The 15,453-nt window shown below is 38.4% G+C and overlaps 1 protein-coding gene across 1 annotated transcript; it reads left to right on the top strand.

Moving 5' to 3' along the window:
* The first annotated feature begins 7,369 nt into the window (after window positions 1-7,369).
* On the top strand, window positions 7,370-14,017 carry EOMES (eomesodermin). Its single transcript, XM_069730011.1, has 6 exons — window positions 7,370-8,337; window positions 9,573-9,727; window positions 10,326-10,447; window positions 11,990-12,148; window positions 12,238-12,299; window positions 12,441-14,017. The coding sequence occupies exons 1-6, from the start codon at window positions 7,559-7,561 to the stop codon at window positions 13,177-13,179; spliced, it is 2,016 nt and encodes a 671-aa protein (XP_069586112.1). The 5' UTR covers window positions 7,370-7,558; the 3' UTR covers window positions 13,180-14,017.
* Window positions 14,018-15,453: the final 1,436 nt, after the last annotated feature.

The raw sequence follows: 15,453 nt of genomic DNA, 5'->3' as shown, positions 1-15,453 counted from the left end.
GACCACTGACAATTCAGAAGTAAAAATACTTCTGTGTCATTGGCTGTTATGTGCATAAAAGTAGAGAAACTCATGGTGTGACCACCATCCTCCCCTAACCTCAACCATATTGAGAACCTTTCCAGTATCCTCAAGCAAAAGATCTATGAGGGTGGGAGGCAGTTCACATCAAAACAGCAGCTCTGGGAAGCTATTCTGACATCTTGCAAAGAAATTCAAGCAGAAACTCTCCAAAAAACTTATACGTTCAATAGATGCAAGAATTATGAAGGTGATATCAAAGAATAAGTCCTATGTTAACATGTAACTTGGCCTGTAAATATGTTTTTGGCTGAAAAAGCTTTTGATTTCGGTAAATGTGACATTTTCAGTTCTCTGTTGCGCATAATATTTTGGAACGGTGCATTTTTAGCTTTTTAGTTGTGAAAAAAATCCTGTTATCATTTGGGAGGTTTGTCCAATATCGTGTTAGTCCACGACCAGAGGGCATTGATTGGGCTATGGACCAGGATTGTACAAAGTGATCTGTTCATATCTGCTTCTCACCAAGAGATCCAAGATGCCTCACCAACCACTTGTTTCATATTTCAAAAAAAATAATGGTTGTCATCAAAGTAGTCTAATAAATCCCAATTTTGTTAACTGTGTAAACTTCTGGACCCATTTCACTATAGTTTTCGGTAGAATAGGTGCATTTGCAAACTACTTATAGGGGTATATACAAAGAAACTGTACTTGGCAGAGGGTAAAAGGTCAGATAGTAGTCCTCACTGTTTACACTGGGCCTTTGCTAAGCTAATATAAAAAGTGGAACGATTCAGACAACAACATCACACCAAAGGTCAAGCCCAAAGCATTGTGTGTATTGCAGGCCAGACCTCTTTGTATTGAGCTGCTACATTAACATGAGACAATGAAGCTTCTTGTGCATTGACTTCTCCTGATTTCTGTGAAAAGCTGGATTGAAGTCTCCATGCCTCTGTAGAATATGTGGCGCGGTCCGCTAGGATAGCCCATTGCAGTTCCTCTGTGATGATGAGTAATAATACTGACCTACAAGACGATTTAGCTCCATTAAAAATAGAGCTGTCACCTCTTTGTCTTGAGTGATACTTTTTGGCGGAGCTGTTAATTACACTTTCTTAAAATTGATTTAACACCGATAAAGAGCAATGTTTTTCGATTATTTTTAACCTAAGTTCATGTCATGTGTCTACACGGCTGAAGACAGAAAAGTGCAATGCTGGAGCCGAGTGTCCTCAAGATGGGACTTTCAGAAAGGCTGCGTTCACATGCCACTATTTTTGGTCTGTGAAAAATCGGACAGCAATGTTATTCAGTGGGGCGGTGCAGATGAGTGAATCTTTCACAGACAGAGTCTGCGCGTGAAAAAAACGGGTTTTTCGTGTCGGTTGAGACTCGTCCATTCAAGTCGATGGATTCGCAAGATAAATCGGACGCCATACGGAAGCCACAACATAGCATCCGATTTTTACTGAAACGTTGCAATCCTTTAACAAAAGAAAATGCATTTAGTCTTGTACATTTAAAGTAACTGACGGATGTCACCAAAATGAGAAAAAAATCAGCCAAGTTGTTTCTTATAAAGCTCGATCAATTTTTTAGATGTTTGTGTGAACCTGACCAGAAGATTGGGTGAAAAACACTGGACATGGTCTATAACCTGAGCATTGTGGCGAATCCACAGTCATACGTAGAATCTTGTTTTGGCGGCAGACATATAAATGTAAGTGAATGGCACAGGCCCAGACATTTCTGTGACAGATCTGCTCTTAATAATGTAGTAATGTTGAATTATTCCAATGACTTAGTTATTATTAGACATGTTTAATTGTATATTCAATAAAGTGATAGTATATAGCGCAATTAAAATAGAATTAATGGTGCTGTATCCGCCCAGTTTGCTGGACTGTCCTCCACATATGATGAGATATCACTGCACAAGAACCTACATGTGGGTCTATGTGAGATCAATTACAGTGAACTACAGGTTACAAAATATGTAGATATAAAGGCTCTTTCTGTGATATATTAATTATTTCTATCTACCTAACTGATATGTATATATATATATATATATATATATATATATATATATAAATATATATATATATATATACACATATATATATATACTTTGTTTTGTATATATTTAGATCTATCTATGAGAGAGTATAGCTCAATAATACAATGATATATATATATATATATATACATTGTGTGTGTATACAGCATATATGTATGATTGGTCATTGTATTATAGTGTGTGAATGTGTGTGTAGATGGATAGATAGATAGATAGATAGATAGATAGATAGATAGATAGATAGATAGATAGATAGATAGATAGATAGATAGATAGATTCACATTATTTCTTATATTTTTCCTATATATATATATAATTGGTTCTTGCCTGGGAAGCATGGCACCCTATATCTTTTGCTAGTGTTGCACCTATTTTTCTAATAGATAGATAGATCGAGCGATAGATACAGTGCTAAATCATTCGAATAATTAACTAATTAACAGCATCAGTCCTACTGTTCACATTTAATAGTTTCCTTATTACATGTTGTGCATTATCTATAGCGAAGGAGGATTGATAATGAATTGGTATAAGCTTTGTGCCACAATTGACCCTTATGGTGAGAAGGCGATTGGTAAAGCACTGATCGTCTAATATGCCAATTACTGCCCTGTCTCCCCCGTACAGCTCGGTGCAGGAGAGTAGGAGGTGATAGCACGGTGTAAACTCATTGGGGAGCACTTCTGTGCACATGAATGATGAGGAACTTGCTTGTTAAAATGTTGGCGTTGCCTGTAAATTAACCCTGTAGAAAGCAGTGATGAGCAGGTGACAGCTCTGTAATGACAGAATTCACACTGCTCCTCAGTGCGGCTGATGCAGATCACACACCAGACAGCAATGTAGGAGAGATAGATAGATAGATAGATAGATAGATAGATAGATAGATAGATAGATAGATAGATAGATAGATAGATAATAGATAGATAGATAGATAGATAGATAATAGATAGATAGATAGATAGATAGATAGATAGATAGATAGATAGATAGATAGATAGATAGATAGATAATAGATAGATAGATAATAGATAGATAGATAATAGATAGATAGATAATAGATCGATAGATAATAGATCGATAGATAGATAATAGATAGATAGATAATAGATAGATAGATAATAGATAGATCGATAGATAGATAGATAGATAGATAGATAGATAGATAGATAGATAGATAATAGATAGATAGATAGATAATAGATAGATAATAGATAGATAGATAGATAGATAGATAGATAGATAGATAGATAGATAGATAGATAGATAATAGATAGATAGATAGATAGATAATAGATAGATAGATAGATAATAGATAGATAGATAGATAGATAGATAGATAGATAGATAATAGATAGATAGATAGATAGATAGATAGATAGATAGATAGATAATATATGATAGATAGATAGATAGATAGATAGATAGATAGATAGATAGATAGATAGATAGATAGATAGATAGATGATAGATAGATAATAGATAGATAGATAGATAGATAGATAGATAGATAGATAGATAATAGATAGATAGATAGATAGATAATAGATAGATAGATAGATAGATAGATAGATAGATAGATAGATAGATAGATAGATAGATAATATATGATAGATTATTTGTGAGTCCATTTACCCCTTCTCTGTTCAGTGCATCCACACAGTATATTTCCATATAATACGATTTATTATAATATTATACAGAAATGTTCTGCTGACACAAATCTACATAGAACAGGATCCTGCAGGGAAAGTCGCATATTCAGATATTAACAGTAACACAAATCCCGGATATTTGATGTTGTCTGTTAATTCTTTAACGAATTCCATGTAGTCCTGTGAATGAAGGACGGCCTGAGTGTTTGACCTCTGGCTCCTGATAACCGCATTGTTTGCCGCCAGATCTGCACAACGTTCGATGATTCTAAGTTTCCAGTAATCACAAACTGACAAATACTAAAGAATAAAAATCGGAAACCTCCTGTGCAGCCGGCGGCCGGCAGTGTGCAGCCTCCTGTGTACTCACACTGTGCTCTTGTCCTGTACAGCTCCCTGCGAGGCCCCAAAACTGCAAGCTTGTCCCTCCACATTCATAGGAAGAGCCGATCATGAGACGCAATTATTGCTCAGCCTGAGTCACATTGATATTTGGGTCTGTACATGTGGAGACGATTAGGGCGAGCTGCGGCCTCACTGGGGAGATTTTGCACCTACTGTTTTGGTCAATATCTCAATGATTAATCCTTATGGTTCATGTTGTAATCTGGTATCAGAAATAAGGGAACCGGAGACTAACGGAAGTGAATCATTTTGTTATTTAGTTCTGTGCAATAAATTGTGCCGATAATTAACAGCTAAATATACTTATTAATGGATCTTGCAATCAAAAGAGTGCCTAATATCAATTTAGTTATATTGAAAGGAATAATATATATATATAAATATATATAAATATATATATATATAGTACTGCTTCTTTAAAGTATATACATTGAGTATGTATGCCAATGACTAGGATTTAAATACCTGAATATCAGTCATAAACATATATAGGTCATAAAATGCATTAAATTGTGTAGTTAAATATATATTATATATGTATGTGTATATATATATATATTTATATAAATATATATGAGTCAGTGTGCGTAATGTGCATATATATATATATATATAACGCGTGTGTGTGTAATGTATATATAATGCATGCATATGTACACATGTGTGTATGTGTGTAAGTATATATATAAAACGTGTGTGTGTGTGCGCGTGTGTGTGTGTGTGTGTGTGTGTGTGTGTATATATAATGTATATATAATGCATGCATATTTACATATGTGTGTATATATCTATATATATCTATCTATCTATCTATCTATCTATATATTGGAAATAATTATCGCATGACTCCGGTGTGGGATTTTTTTTCTCCAGTGTCACAGGCTCCACATCTCATCAGTTCTCCTACCCAGGAGCTGGCACTTTCACCGTGAGATGCCCTGGAGTGCAACCAGCACAGCTCCCAAGTAAGCCGAGAATTGAATGAGTTCCTCTCCTAGTCTACAGTAACTATTTGCTGGGAGGCGGTAGGTGCAGTGAAGGAAGCTGCCTGATGGTTCTACATGATCGCCATTGTCACCTGTGAATATCATTTATCAGAACCTTCTCCTTGAGCTCCCCAAACATTAATAACCCTGAGCTCCCCAACCGCTGCCGCCCCGCTCCCTGGCACAGTGTGCCCTCACAATCTACTAGTATTCTTTGCTTTTTTGGCTTCAGCTGCCTGGTGCGATTCCCTCAAGTGCCCAATGTTATCAGCTATAGAAAAGTGAGATTATCAGAGCGAAAATGTGAAGATTTCAGATGGAGCCAATAGCAGCAGCGATTCCAGGAGGCTCATTGTCATCAACATGATCAGCACAGGTCACAGATCCTGAGAATTGTCAAGATATAAGAGACAAAAGATGGGCAAACACTGCCACAAAGAAGAAACCCAGAAGATGCCCCATCAGAGAATCACAGCAGAATATGTGCAGATATATCCGGGGGAGATCCGAATGTAAAGAGTGGAAGATAGATAGATAGATAGATAGATAGATAGATAGATAGATAGATAGATAGATAGATAGATAGATAGATAGATAATAGATAGATAATATATAGATAGATAGATAATATATAGATAGATAATATATAGATAGATAATATATAGATAGATAAATAGATAGACAGATAATAGATAGATGGATAATAGGTAGATAGATAGATCAATGGATAGCTAGATAGATAGATAGATAGATAGATAGATAGATAGATAGATAGATAATATATAGATAGATAATATATAGATAGATAGATAATATATAGATAGATAAATAGATAGACAGATAATAGATAGATGGATAATAGGTAGATAGATAGATCAATGGATAGCTAGATAGATAGATAGATAGATAGATAGATAGATAGATAGATAGCTAATAGGTAGATAGATAATAGATAGATAGATAGATAGATAGATAGATAGATAGATAGATAGATAGATAGATAGCTAATAGGTAGATAGATAATAGATAGATAGATAGATAGATAGATAGATAGATAGATAGATAGATAGATAGATAGATAGATGCCAAACAAAGCTTTGTGATAATCTGCAGAACTGAGACATTGCAATCAGGTTGAATCATTTATCTCTTTGGGATTAGGCTTTTGCTAAAAATGTGCATACTACACATGTGGGTGCATTTGTTAATTTGTGCACATCTATACATTCATTTTTCTGGGATCAGCACGATCACCTTTGTATTAGGCAGTGATCACTGTGAGGCTATGATGGTAATGCTTTCTCTATATACACTCACTGTCAGGAATAAATCGTCATAGTTTTCTATTGTACAGATCAACCCCTTCACTATAATTTCATGGTATTTAATTAAGTCAGAATGTGATTTTTGGATGACAATACGTTTGGATGTTTACAGTTTGCAGACAGTTCGGAAATAAATCACTTACATTTTAATTTCAAAGAAGTGTAAGACTATATATCTTTTCACACCTTCAGGCAAATAAAGTGTACACTAAATCAATGGAACAACCACAGCAATGTATATATCTCCTACTTCGGCCTACATGCTATAAGGGAACTACATACTGTATATATAGTGCACATTGTCTGCCTAGCAGATACAGATATTTCCATGTGTGTGGATATATGCATCTTGAGCTGTAGGTTAAAGTACGAGGCATATACAGTACATTACTGTGTACATTATATATATATATATATATATATATATATATATATATATATATATATATATATATATATATATATACACAGCTACTTTGCGCTGTCTCCAGTGTGTACATTCCAGTGCCGCGTTGAAGACGCATTGCAGTGTGCACGGCCCCTACTCCCTTTAAGGCCTTGGTGATCATTCTTGGTGATCATTCTACATGTAAGGTGCTGAACACAGAAGTTTACACCTCCCGGCCTCTCTGGTCCAGAGAATTTGGGATAACATAATAATTGCCAGCAATGCATTTGATCTTCATGCTAAGTATCCAGTGAGGAGGCACAGGTGCCATGTTCCAATGATGAATTGTCTAATTAAATTAGTATCACAGAGAGCAGCCAATAATGCCGAGGGGTAAGGAAGGGGACTATCTTGTGTCCTCTGAGCTAGCCCCTCCCTGGAATCATTAGCCCTAATGGAGGTGTGGGCCATATAAGAGCCCAGAGCTGCCTGGTGACACATTGCAGAGAGGAGACCAGTGAGGGGCTTGTGGGCTGCTCCTTTCTCATCATCTTCATGAGGACACCTATGGATCACACAGTAGACTGAGCTGGTGGGTGGAGAGCCCCTCGTCTCCCTGGGTGTCTGCCCTCCATGGTCTCAGCATCAGCCCAACTCTGCAGACTTTGAGGAAGGTTTCTCCAGCCAGAGGATGCAGCTGGGAGAGCAGATCCTGCCCAGCTCTGCTCCTAACCTGCCCCACACCTTCTACCCTCTGCCTGGGGACCCCCACACCGCGGCTCACAGCCCAGGCTTGGACTTCAGCGTTGGACAGCATAAAAGCCAGCAGCAGCAGCAGAAGAAGTTTGCCCCCTCCAGGGGCCTTCACCTGGACAGCCCCAGAGACCCGGGCAGCTCCAGCACCCCTGGCAGCACGATGCTCAGCGAGGCCCCCGAGGGCTTTCAAGCCCCCAAGACTTTAGCAGACACCGGGAGAAAAGGCTCTCCAGTGGGGGAAGAGGACCTGAGCCCCGCGCAGCCTCCTCCTGCTCCGCGCTACCTGGACACGTCTCTGCAGGCGGCTCCTGAGCGCTACTACCTGCCGGCCCAGGGCCAGCAGCCCCCGCAGACGGGGCCAGAGCTGGGCTCCCCCTGCTCCATCTTCCCCTATGCCCCACCGCAGCACACCGCAGTGTACCCGGCCGGAGGGGCGGCCAGGTACCCCCCGTACAGCAGCATGCTGCCCCCCGCAGGCTTCTCCCCTCCAGTGTGCCCCTCTCGCCCCCAGTACTCCACCGGCTATCAGTACAGCCAAGCGCCTGGCAGCATGTACAGCCCGTACCCATCTGCGGGCACCGGCAGCGGACTGGGCGCACTGGGGCTGCCGGGCAGCGGGGCCGGGGTGCGGGCACAGATCTACCTCTGCAATCGCCCCCTGTGGCTCAAGTTTCACCGACACCAGACGGAGATGATAATCACCAAGCAGGGCAGGTAAGCACCGGGATCCGACCACCGTGCCATCCTGCAGGGCCGACATCAGGCTGATTGCTGCCGGTGGGCACCAACAGGACGAAACTTAGTTTGCAGGAAAACTTTGTCCTGTTCGTTGTTCCTGTGATTTCAGTAGTGATGTGTATGAGGCGGCTCCCGTTATCCCTGGTCGTGCCCGGCTTATGTGCCCACCATCAGTGCCCGGCTTATTTGCCCACCATCAATGCCCGGCTTATATGCCCACCATCAATGCCCGGCTTATATGCCCACCATCAGTGCCAGGCTTATGTGCCTACCATCAGTGCCTGACTTATTTGCCCACCATCAGTGCCCGGCTTATTTGCCCACCATCAGTGCCCGGCTTATGTGCCCACCATCAGTGCCCGGCTTATGTGCCCACCATCAGTGCCCGGCTTATATGCCCACCATAAGTACCCGGCTTATGAGCCCACCATCAATGCCCGGCTTATGTGCCTACATCAGTGCCCGGCTTAGGTGCCTACCATCAGTGCCCGGCTTATGTGCCTACCATCAGTGCCCGACTTATGTGCCCACCATCAGTTCCCGACTTATGTGCCTACCATCAGTGCCCGGCTTATGTGCCCACCATCAGTGCCCGGCTTATGTGCCCACCATCAGTGCCCGGCTTATGTGCCCACCATCAGTGCTTGGCTTATGTGCCCGGTTTATGTGCCCGCCATCAGTGCCCGGCTTATGTACCCATTATCAGTGCCTGGCTTGTGTGCCCACCATCAGTGCCCGGTTTATGTGCCCATTATCAGTGCCAGGCTTATGTGCCCACCATCAGTGCCTGGCTTATGTGCCCACCATCAGTGCCCGACTTGTGTACCTACCATCAGTGCCCGGCTTATGTGCCCACCATCAGTGCCTGGCTTATGTGCCCATTATCAGTGCCTGGCTTATGTGCCCACCATCAGTGCCCGGCTTATGTGCCTACCATCAGTGCCCGGCTTAGGTGCTTACCATCAGTGCCTGGCTTATGTGCCCATTATCAGTGCCTGGCTTATGTGCCTACCATCAGTGCCCGGCTTATGTGCCCACCATCAGTGCCCGGCTTATGTGCCCACCATCAGTGCCCGGCTTATGTGCCCACCATCAGTGCCCGGCTTATGTGCCCACCATCAGTGCCCGGCCTATGTGCCCACTATCAGTGCCCGGCGGCGTAGGAGCTGGCTTTGTGATTATCGTTGTTAACTCTTTGTGTCCCTCTCCAGGAGAATGTTTCCTTTCCTGAGCTTCAATATCACCGGGTTAAATCCCACGTCCCATTATAACGTGTTCGTGGAGGTGGTGTTGGCAGACCCAAATCACTGGAGGTTTCAAGGGGGCAAATGGGTGACCTGTGGTAAAGCAGACAACAACATGCAGGGTGAGTGGGCAATTACCGGGGATGGATGCCTCATCTTGGCGAACTCCTCAATGTTCTGACAATACAATCTAAGAAACTGAAATCTATGTTTATTATTTACTGGTATACCTTATTACCAATGTATCTAAATTATACCTGAATGTATTTCTATATTTATTTTTCTTCCTCTATCTTTTTTTTCCTTTTCTTCCTCTTTTTTCTTTTTTTTCTTTCTTCTTCTTTCTTTTCATAGACTATGTGATAATTATTTCATGATATATCTTTGTATGTTAATGTGTTTATATATTAACTGTCTATTTAAAATTAACCAATTGTCTGTGTACCTAGGTATCTATCTATACATTTCTATCCTTGGTTCTTTATCAATTTAAAATCGCTCTTTTGTATTATGATTATTATATGTACATATTAAAAAAAAGTAAAAAGCAATAAGAAACCATTTATTGAGTAAACCGCTTGTGCAGTAACTTCTGAGGATAGCTGACCTGATCTGCACAGTTCTGCGGATGAGCAGCCCATGATAATAATAATAATAATAATAATAATAATAATAATAATAATAAATGATAAGATCTGTGTCTGCCATTTGTGATTGCAGGTAACAAGGTGTATGTGCACCCCGAGTCCCCCAACACTGGGGCCCACTGGATGAGGCAGGAGATCTCATTTGGCAAACTAAAGCTCACCAACAACAAAGGAGCCAACAATAACAATACACAGGTAAGATACAGGGGGCGTCAGACATGCAGGGGCTCGGCACTAGGGGCATTTATCATAGCGCTTTCATGTCATGTAACAAGTAGATCAGATACATAGAATAGTGATTTAATGTATCAGATAGGTAGGTAGATGGATAGATGAATAATAGCAGGCAAGAAAATGGAGGCAGCACACCGGTTTAAAGGTGAAAATAGTTCTATTTAGTTGCCTAAAATGGCAACATTTCGGCTCCAAGTATGAGCCTTTATCAAGCTTGACTATCAAATAGAACCTTTTTTTTACCTTTAAACTGTTGTGTTGCCTCCATTTTTGTCTTCTATATTGAAGATTTGGTATTTGCTTGGGAGGCACGGTGCACAGAGACACTGAAGCTTTTTTTCCGTAGATAAATAGATAGATATACAGATTGATAGATAGACGAATAGATAGAAGATAGCTAGACTTTTCTATTTGATCCTTGTGCCTACATTGTGTTGGCGTGAATCTCTGATGTGTTCCCATACCGCACCTTCTCCACACTTCTGACTCAGACCCCAGCTCACACTTTTTCAAAAGTCTTTCATGGTTTTACTTTACCTGTGCCATCACTTCTGCACCCACCTATCACTAAACACCCTCTACCCCTCTCGCCTCTTCTAGTTTCACCTCTAACTTTTAGCAGCCATTTCTGCTGGTTTTTGCCACTTAGTTTCTACATAGCAACCTCTGCTACCACTTATACAGTAGGAAAGCCCTATATATATCTATATCTATATCTATATCTATATATCTATATATCTATATCTATATATATATATCTATAGATATATATATATATATATATATCTATAGATATATATAGCCCCAATAATAACCCCAAAAGACAGACGATATAGCAGGACCTCCCTGGCAAACAAGAAACAAAACTATCCAGCCGCTTGTGGCCACTATGGACTAATAAACCACCTCTTTTTTTGGCGTGGTGCCTCCAGTTGTTGCTTTTTATCTAGATAGATAGATAGATAGATAGATAGATAGATAATTAGATAGATAGATAGATTCAGAAAGATAATAGATAGATAGAGGACAGAAAGATATATAGCAGAGATAGATAACAGATAGGTAATGTAGATAGATAGATATCAATAGATAGATAATAGATAGATAGATAGATAGATAGATAGATAGATAGATAGATAGATTCAGAAAGATAATAGATAGAGGACAGATATATATATAGCAGAGATAGATCAATAGATAGATGATAGATAATAAATAGATAGATAGACAGACAGATAGATGATAGATAATAGATAGATAGATTCAGAAAGATAATAGATAGATAGATCAATAGACAGATGATAGATAGATAGATAATAGATAGATAGATGATAGATAGATAGATAGATAGATAGATGATAGATAGATTCAGAAAGATAATAGATAGATAGATAGAGGACATATAGATATATAGCAGAGAGAGAATGATAACAGATAGATAATAGATAGATTACAGATAAATTGCCTTTGTTGAAATTGTACATATCTTCTGCCCATTATTAGATGATCGTTCTGCAATCTTTGCACAAGTACCAACCTCGTCTCCATATAGTGGAAGTGAGTGAAGATGGAGTAGAAGACCTTAATGATTCTGCCAAGACTCAGACTTTTACTTTCCCAGAAACCCAGTTTATTGCAGTCACAGCTTACCAGAACACAGATGTAAGTGCTGACAGGTGGACATTAGGTGCACATTAATCCCATGTACCTTGCACCATGACGACTAACACTCATATCGTTTGCTTATGTAGATAACACAACTGAAGATTGATCACAACCCATTTGCAAAAGGTTTCAGAGACAACTATGACTCGTAAGTATCTAGAACATATGTATTTCTTATTAGGACCCTTAGCTACGCCTCATGCCCTGCTGTACTTTAGCTCTCTTGGACTTGTTTAGGTGGCCTCCATGAACATGTCATAGTCACATATGGCTCTTATTCCTTTTGTAGCATGTACACGCCTTCAGAAAATGACCGATTAACTCCATCTCCTGCGGATTCTCCTAGATCCCACCAGATAGTGCCCGGTGCCCGCTACAGTGTCCAGCCTTTCTTCCAGGAACAATTTGTCAACAACCTGCCCCCCACCAGGTACTACAGCGGAGAGAGGACTGTACCCCAGACCAGTGGTCTCCTTTCACCACAGGGCAATGAAGAAGTGACCAGCGTTCCCCCACAAAGGTGGTTTGTAACTCCAGTTCAACAAGCTGGGGCTAACAAATTGGACATGGGTCCTTATGACACAGACTATTCTTCCAGCTCTCTTCTTACTTATGGCATAAAGTCCTTACCCATCCAAACCTCACACCCCATGGCATATTATCCAGATGCTGCCTTTGCTTCAATGACAAGCTGGGGAAGCAGAAGTTCTCCATATCAGAGGAAAATGAGCACAGGTCTTCCTTGGTCTTCAAGGTCAAGTCCATCAGGGTTTTCTGAAGACATTCTAAATAAAGACAAAGTCAAGGAAGAGATGAGCTCTTCATGGGTGGAGACACCTCCTTCAATAAAGTCTTTGGACTCAAACGACTCTGGTGTATATACAGGAGCATGCAAAAGAAGAAGACTATCTCCCAGCACTTCAAGCAATGAAAACTCTCCCCCAATAAAGTGTGAGGACATTGCCACTGAAGACTATAAAGATGCCTCCAAGGGCTTAGGATACTATTCCTTTTATGCTAGTTCATAAATGAATACATATATAGTAATAGATGTAAAGGTTGTAAGTGACTGTATTGAACACAGGGAGGATCATAGCATTAAATGCCAAAAACTGTGGCTTTGCCTTTCATCCAGAGAGCACGGTGAAAATAAGAACTTGTTCTCTAGGCTGGTGGTGCCAAAACCTCTGACTGCTGCAGGTTCCAACCTGTCACATCCTGAACTCTAAAGTTGACAGTATTTGATTTATTCTAAAGTGGAAAAATTTACTTGATTTTCTTTTTTTTCCCTTTTCAATGTGATTTATTTATGAGGAGAGACCTTTGTACAGTTTGTGTAGATACCCTGTTGCAAATTGTGGAGTTTAATATATTGTATGCATCTATGGTGTCTATGTTTTTATTGATCATGATGAATCCATTTTACCTGCACTCTTCTGTTGTAAAAATTTGTATTGGAAGCACAGAAATTTATCCATAAACTAAAAGATCGCCATGGCAGAATGTATTTCCACTATGTTTTGGAAATGGTTCAAATAAAGAAATATTGTAAAAAATGTAAAATTAATTATTGATCTGGATAATATTGTGAGTTTCATCCTTTTTCTGTATATAGTGCATGGTAATTTTTAATAAATGTCTTACCTCTGGGATTTTTTATTTTATTGATTTGATTTCTTTTTTAGTTGCTCAAAATGCAAAGACATCAGGGTGATCAGTTACTAGAGGCAGTGACTCCTACCATAACGTTTTGCAAAGGTCTTATTTATTTAAATGTAAATATTTACATGTATTTTATTTGAATATTACTGTTTTGAATTTTCCCAAAATGATTTTTATTGTCTTACAATAAATTAACTAAATTTCAAAATTTTGGAAATGGCTAATACTCATAAAAAAGTCAATTTTATATATTTCATGTACTGCATATAAAAACAGCTACATTTTCAACATACTGATAAAAAGTATATACAGAGTCCATAGAGGTGGAATTGGAAAGATTTAATCATTTCCTCATCCATGGTTTTTTGAGATGTTATATCTCAAGATAGATAGAAAGATATACATATACATACATATATAGATTAAAATAATAGATGAGAGATATGGATGATAGATAGAATATAGATATAGAAAGAGATACAAAGAATAGCATAATAGTTGAGAGCTATGGATAAACAGATAGCTAAACATATAGATACATAGATTAAAATAACAGATGAGAGATATGGGTGGACAAATAGATAGAAAGAAATACAAAGATTAGAATAATAGATGAGAAATATGGATGGATAAATAGATAGAAATACAAAGATTAGGATAATAGATGAGAAATATGGATGGATAAATAGATAGAAATACAAAGATTAGGATAATAGATGAGAGACATGAATGGATAAATAGAAATACAAAGATTAGAATAATAGATGAGAGATAAGGATGGACAAATAGATAGAAAGAAATACAAAGAATAGAATAATAGATGAGAGATATAGATGGATAAATAGATAGAAATACAAAGAATAGAATAATAGATGAGAGCTATAGATGGATAAATAGATAGAAATACAAAGAATAGAATAATAGATGAGAGATATGGATGGATAAATAGATAGAAATACAAAGAATAGAATAATAGATGAGAGCTATAGATGGATAAATAGATAGAAATACAAAGAATAGAATAATAGATGAGAGCTATAGATGGATAAATAGATAGAAATACAAAGAATAGAATAATAGATGAGAAGTATGGATGGATAAATAGATAGAAATACAAAGAATAGAATAATAGATGAGAGCTATAGATGGATAAATAGATAGAAATACAAAGAATAGAATAATAGATGAGAGATAAGGATGGATAAATAGATAGAAATACAAAGAATAGAATAATAGATGAGAAGTATGGATGGATAAATAGATAGAAATACAAAGAATAGAATAATAGATGAGAGCTATAGATGGATAAATAGATAGAAATACAAAGAATAGAACAATAGATGAGAGATATGGATGGATAAATAGAAAGAAATACAAAAAACAGAATAATAGATGAGAGATAAGGATGGATAAATAGAAAGAAATACAAAGAATAGAATAATAGATGAGAGATATAGATGGATAAATAGAAATAAATAGATAGAATAGAATAATAGATAAGCTATATGTCGAAACAGATTGCTAGATAAATAGCAATAGATAGACTAGATTAAAATAATTGAACATAAAAAATGCAGACAGCCAGAGAGATAAAGAGTTATGTAGAAATCTGATAACATAAACAAGGATATTTGGAACAT

Source organism: Ranitomeya imitator, chromosome 6, assembly GCF_032444005.1.
Source record: "Ranitomeya imitator isolate aRanImi1 chromosome 6, aRanImi1.pri, whole genome shotgun sequence".
Lineage (NCBI taxonomy): Eukaryota > Metazoa > Chordata > Amphibia > Anura > Dendrobatidae > Ranitomeya > Ranitomeya imitator.
This window is presented reverse-complemented; position numbering and strand designations above follow the sequence as displayed.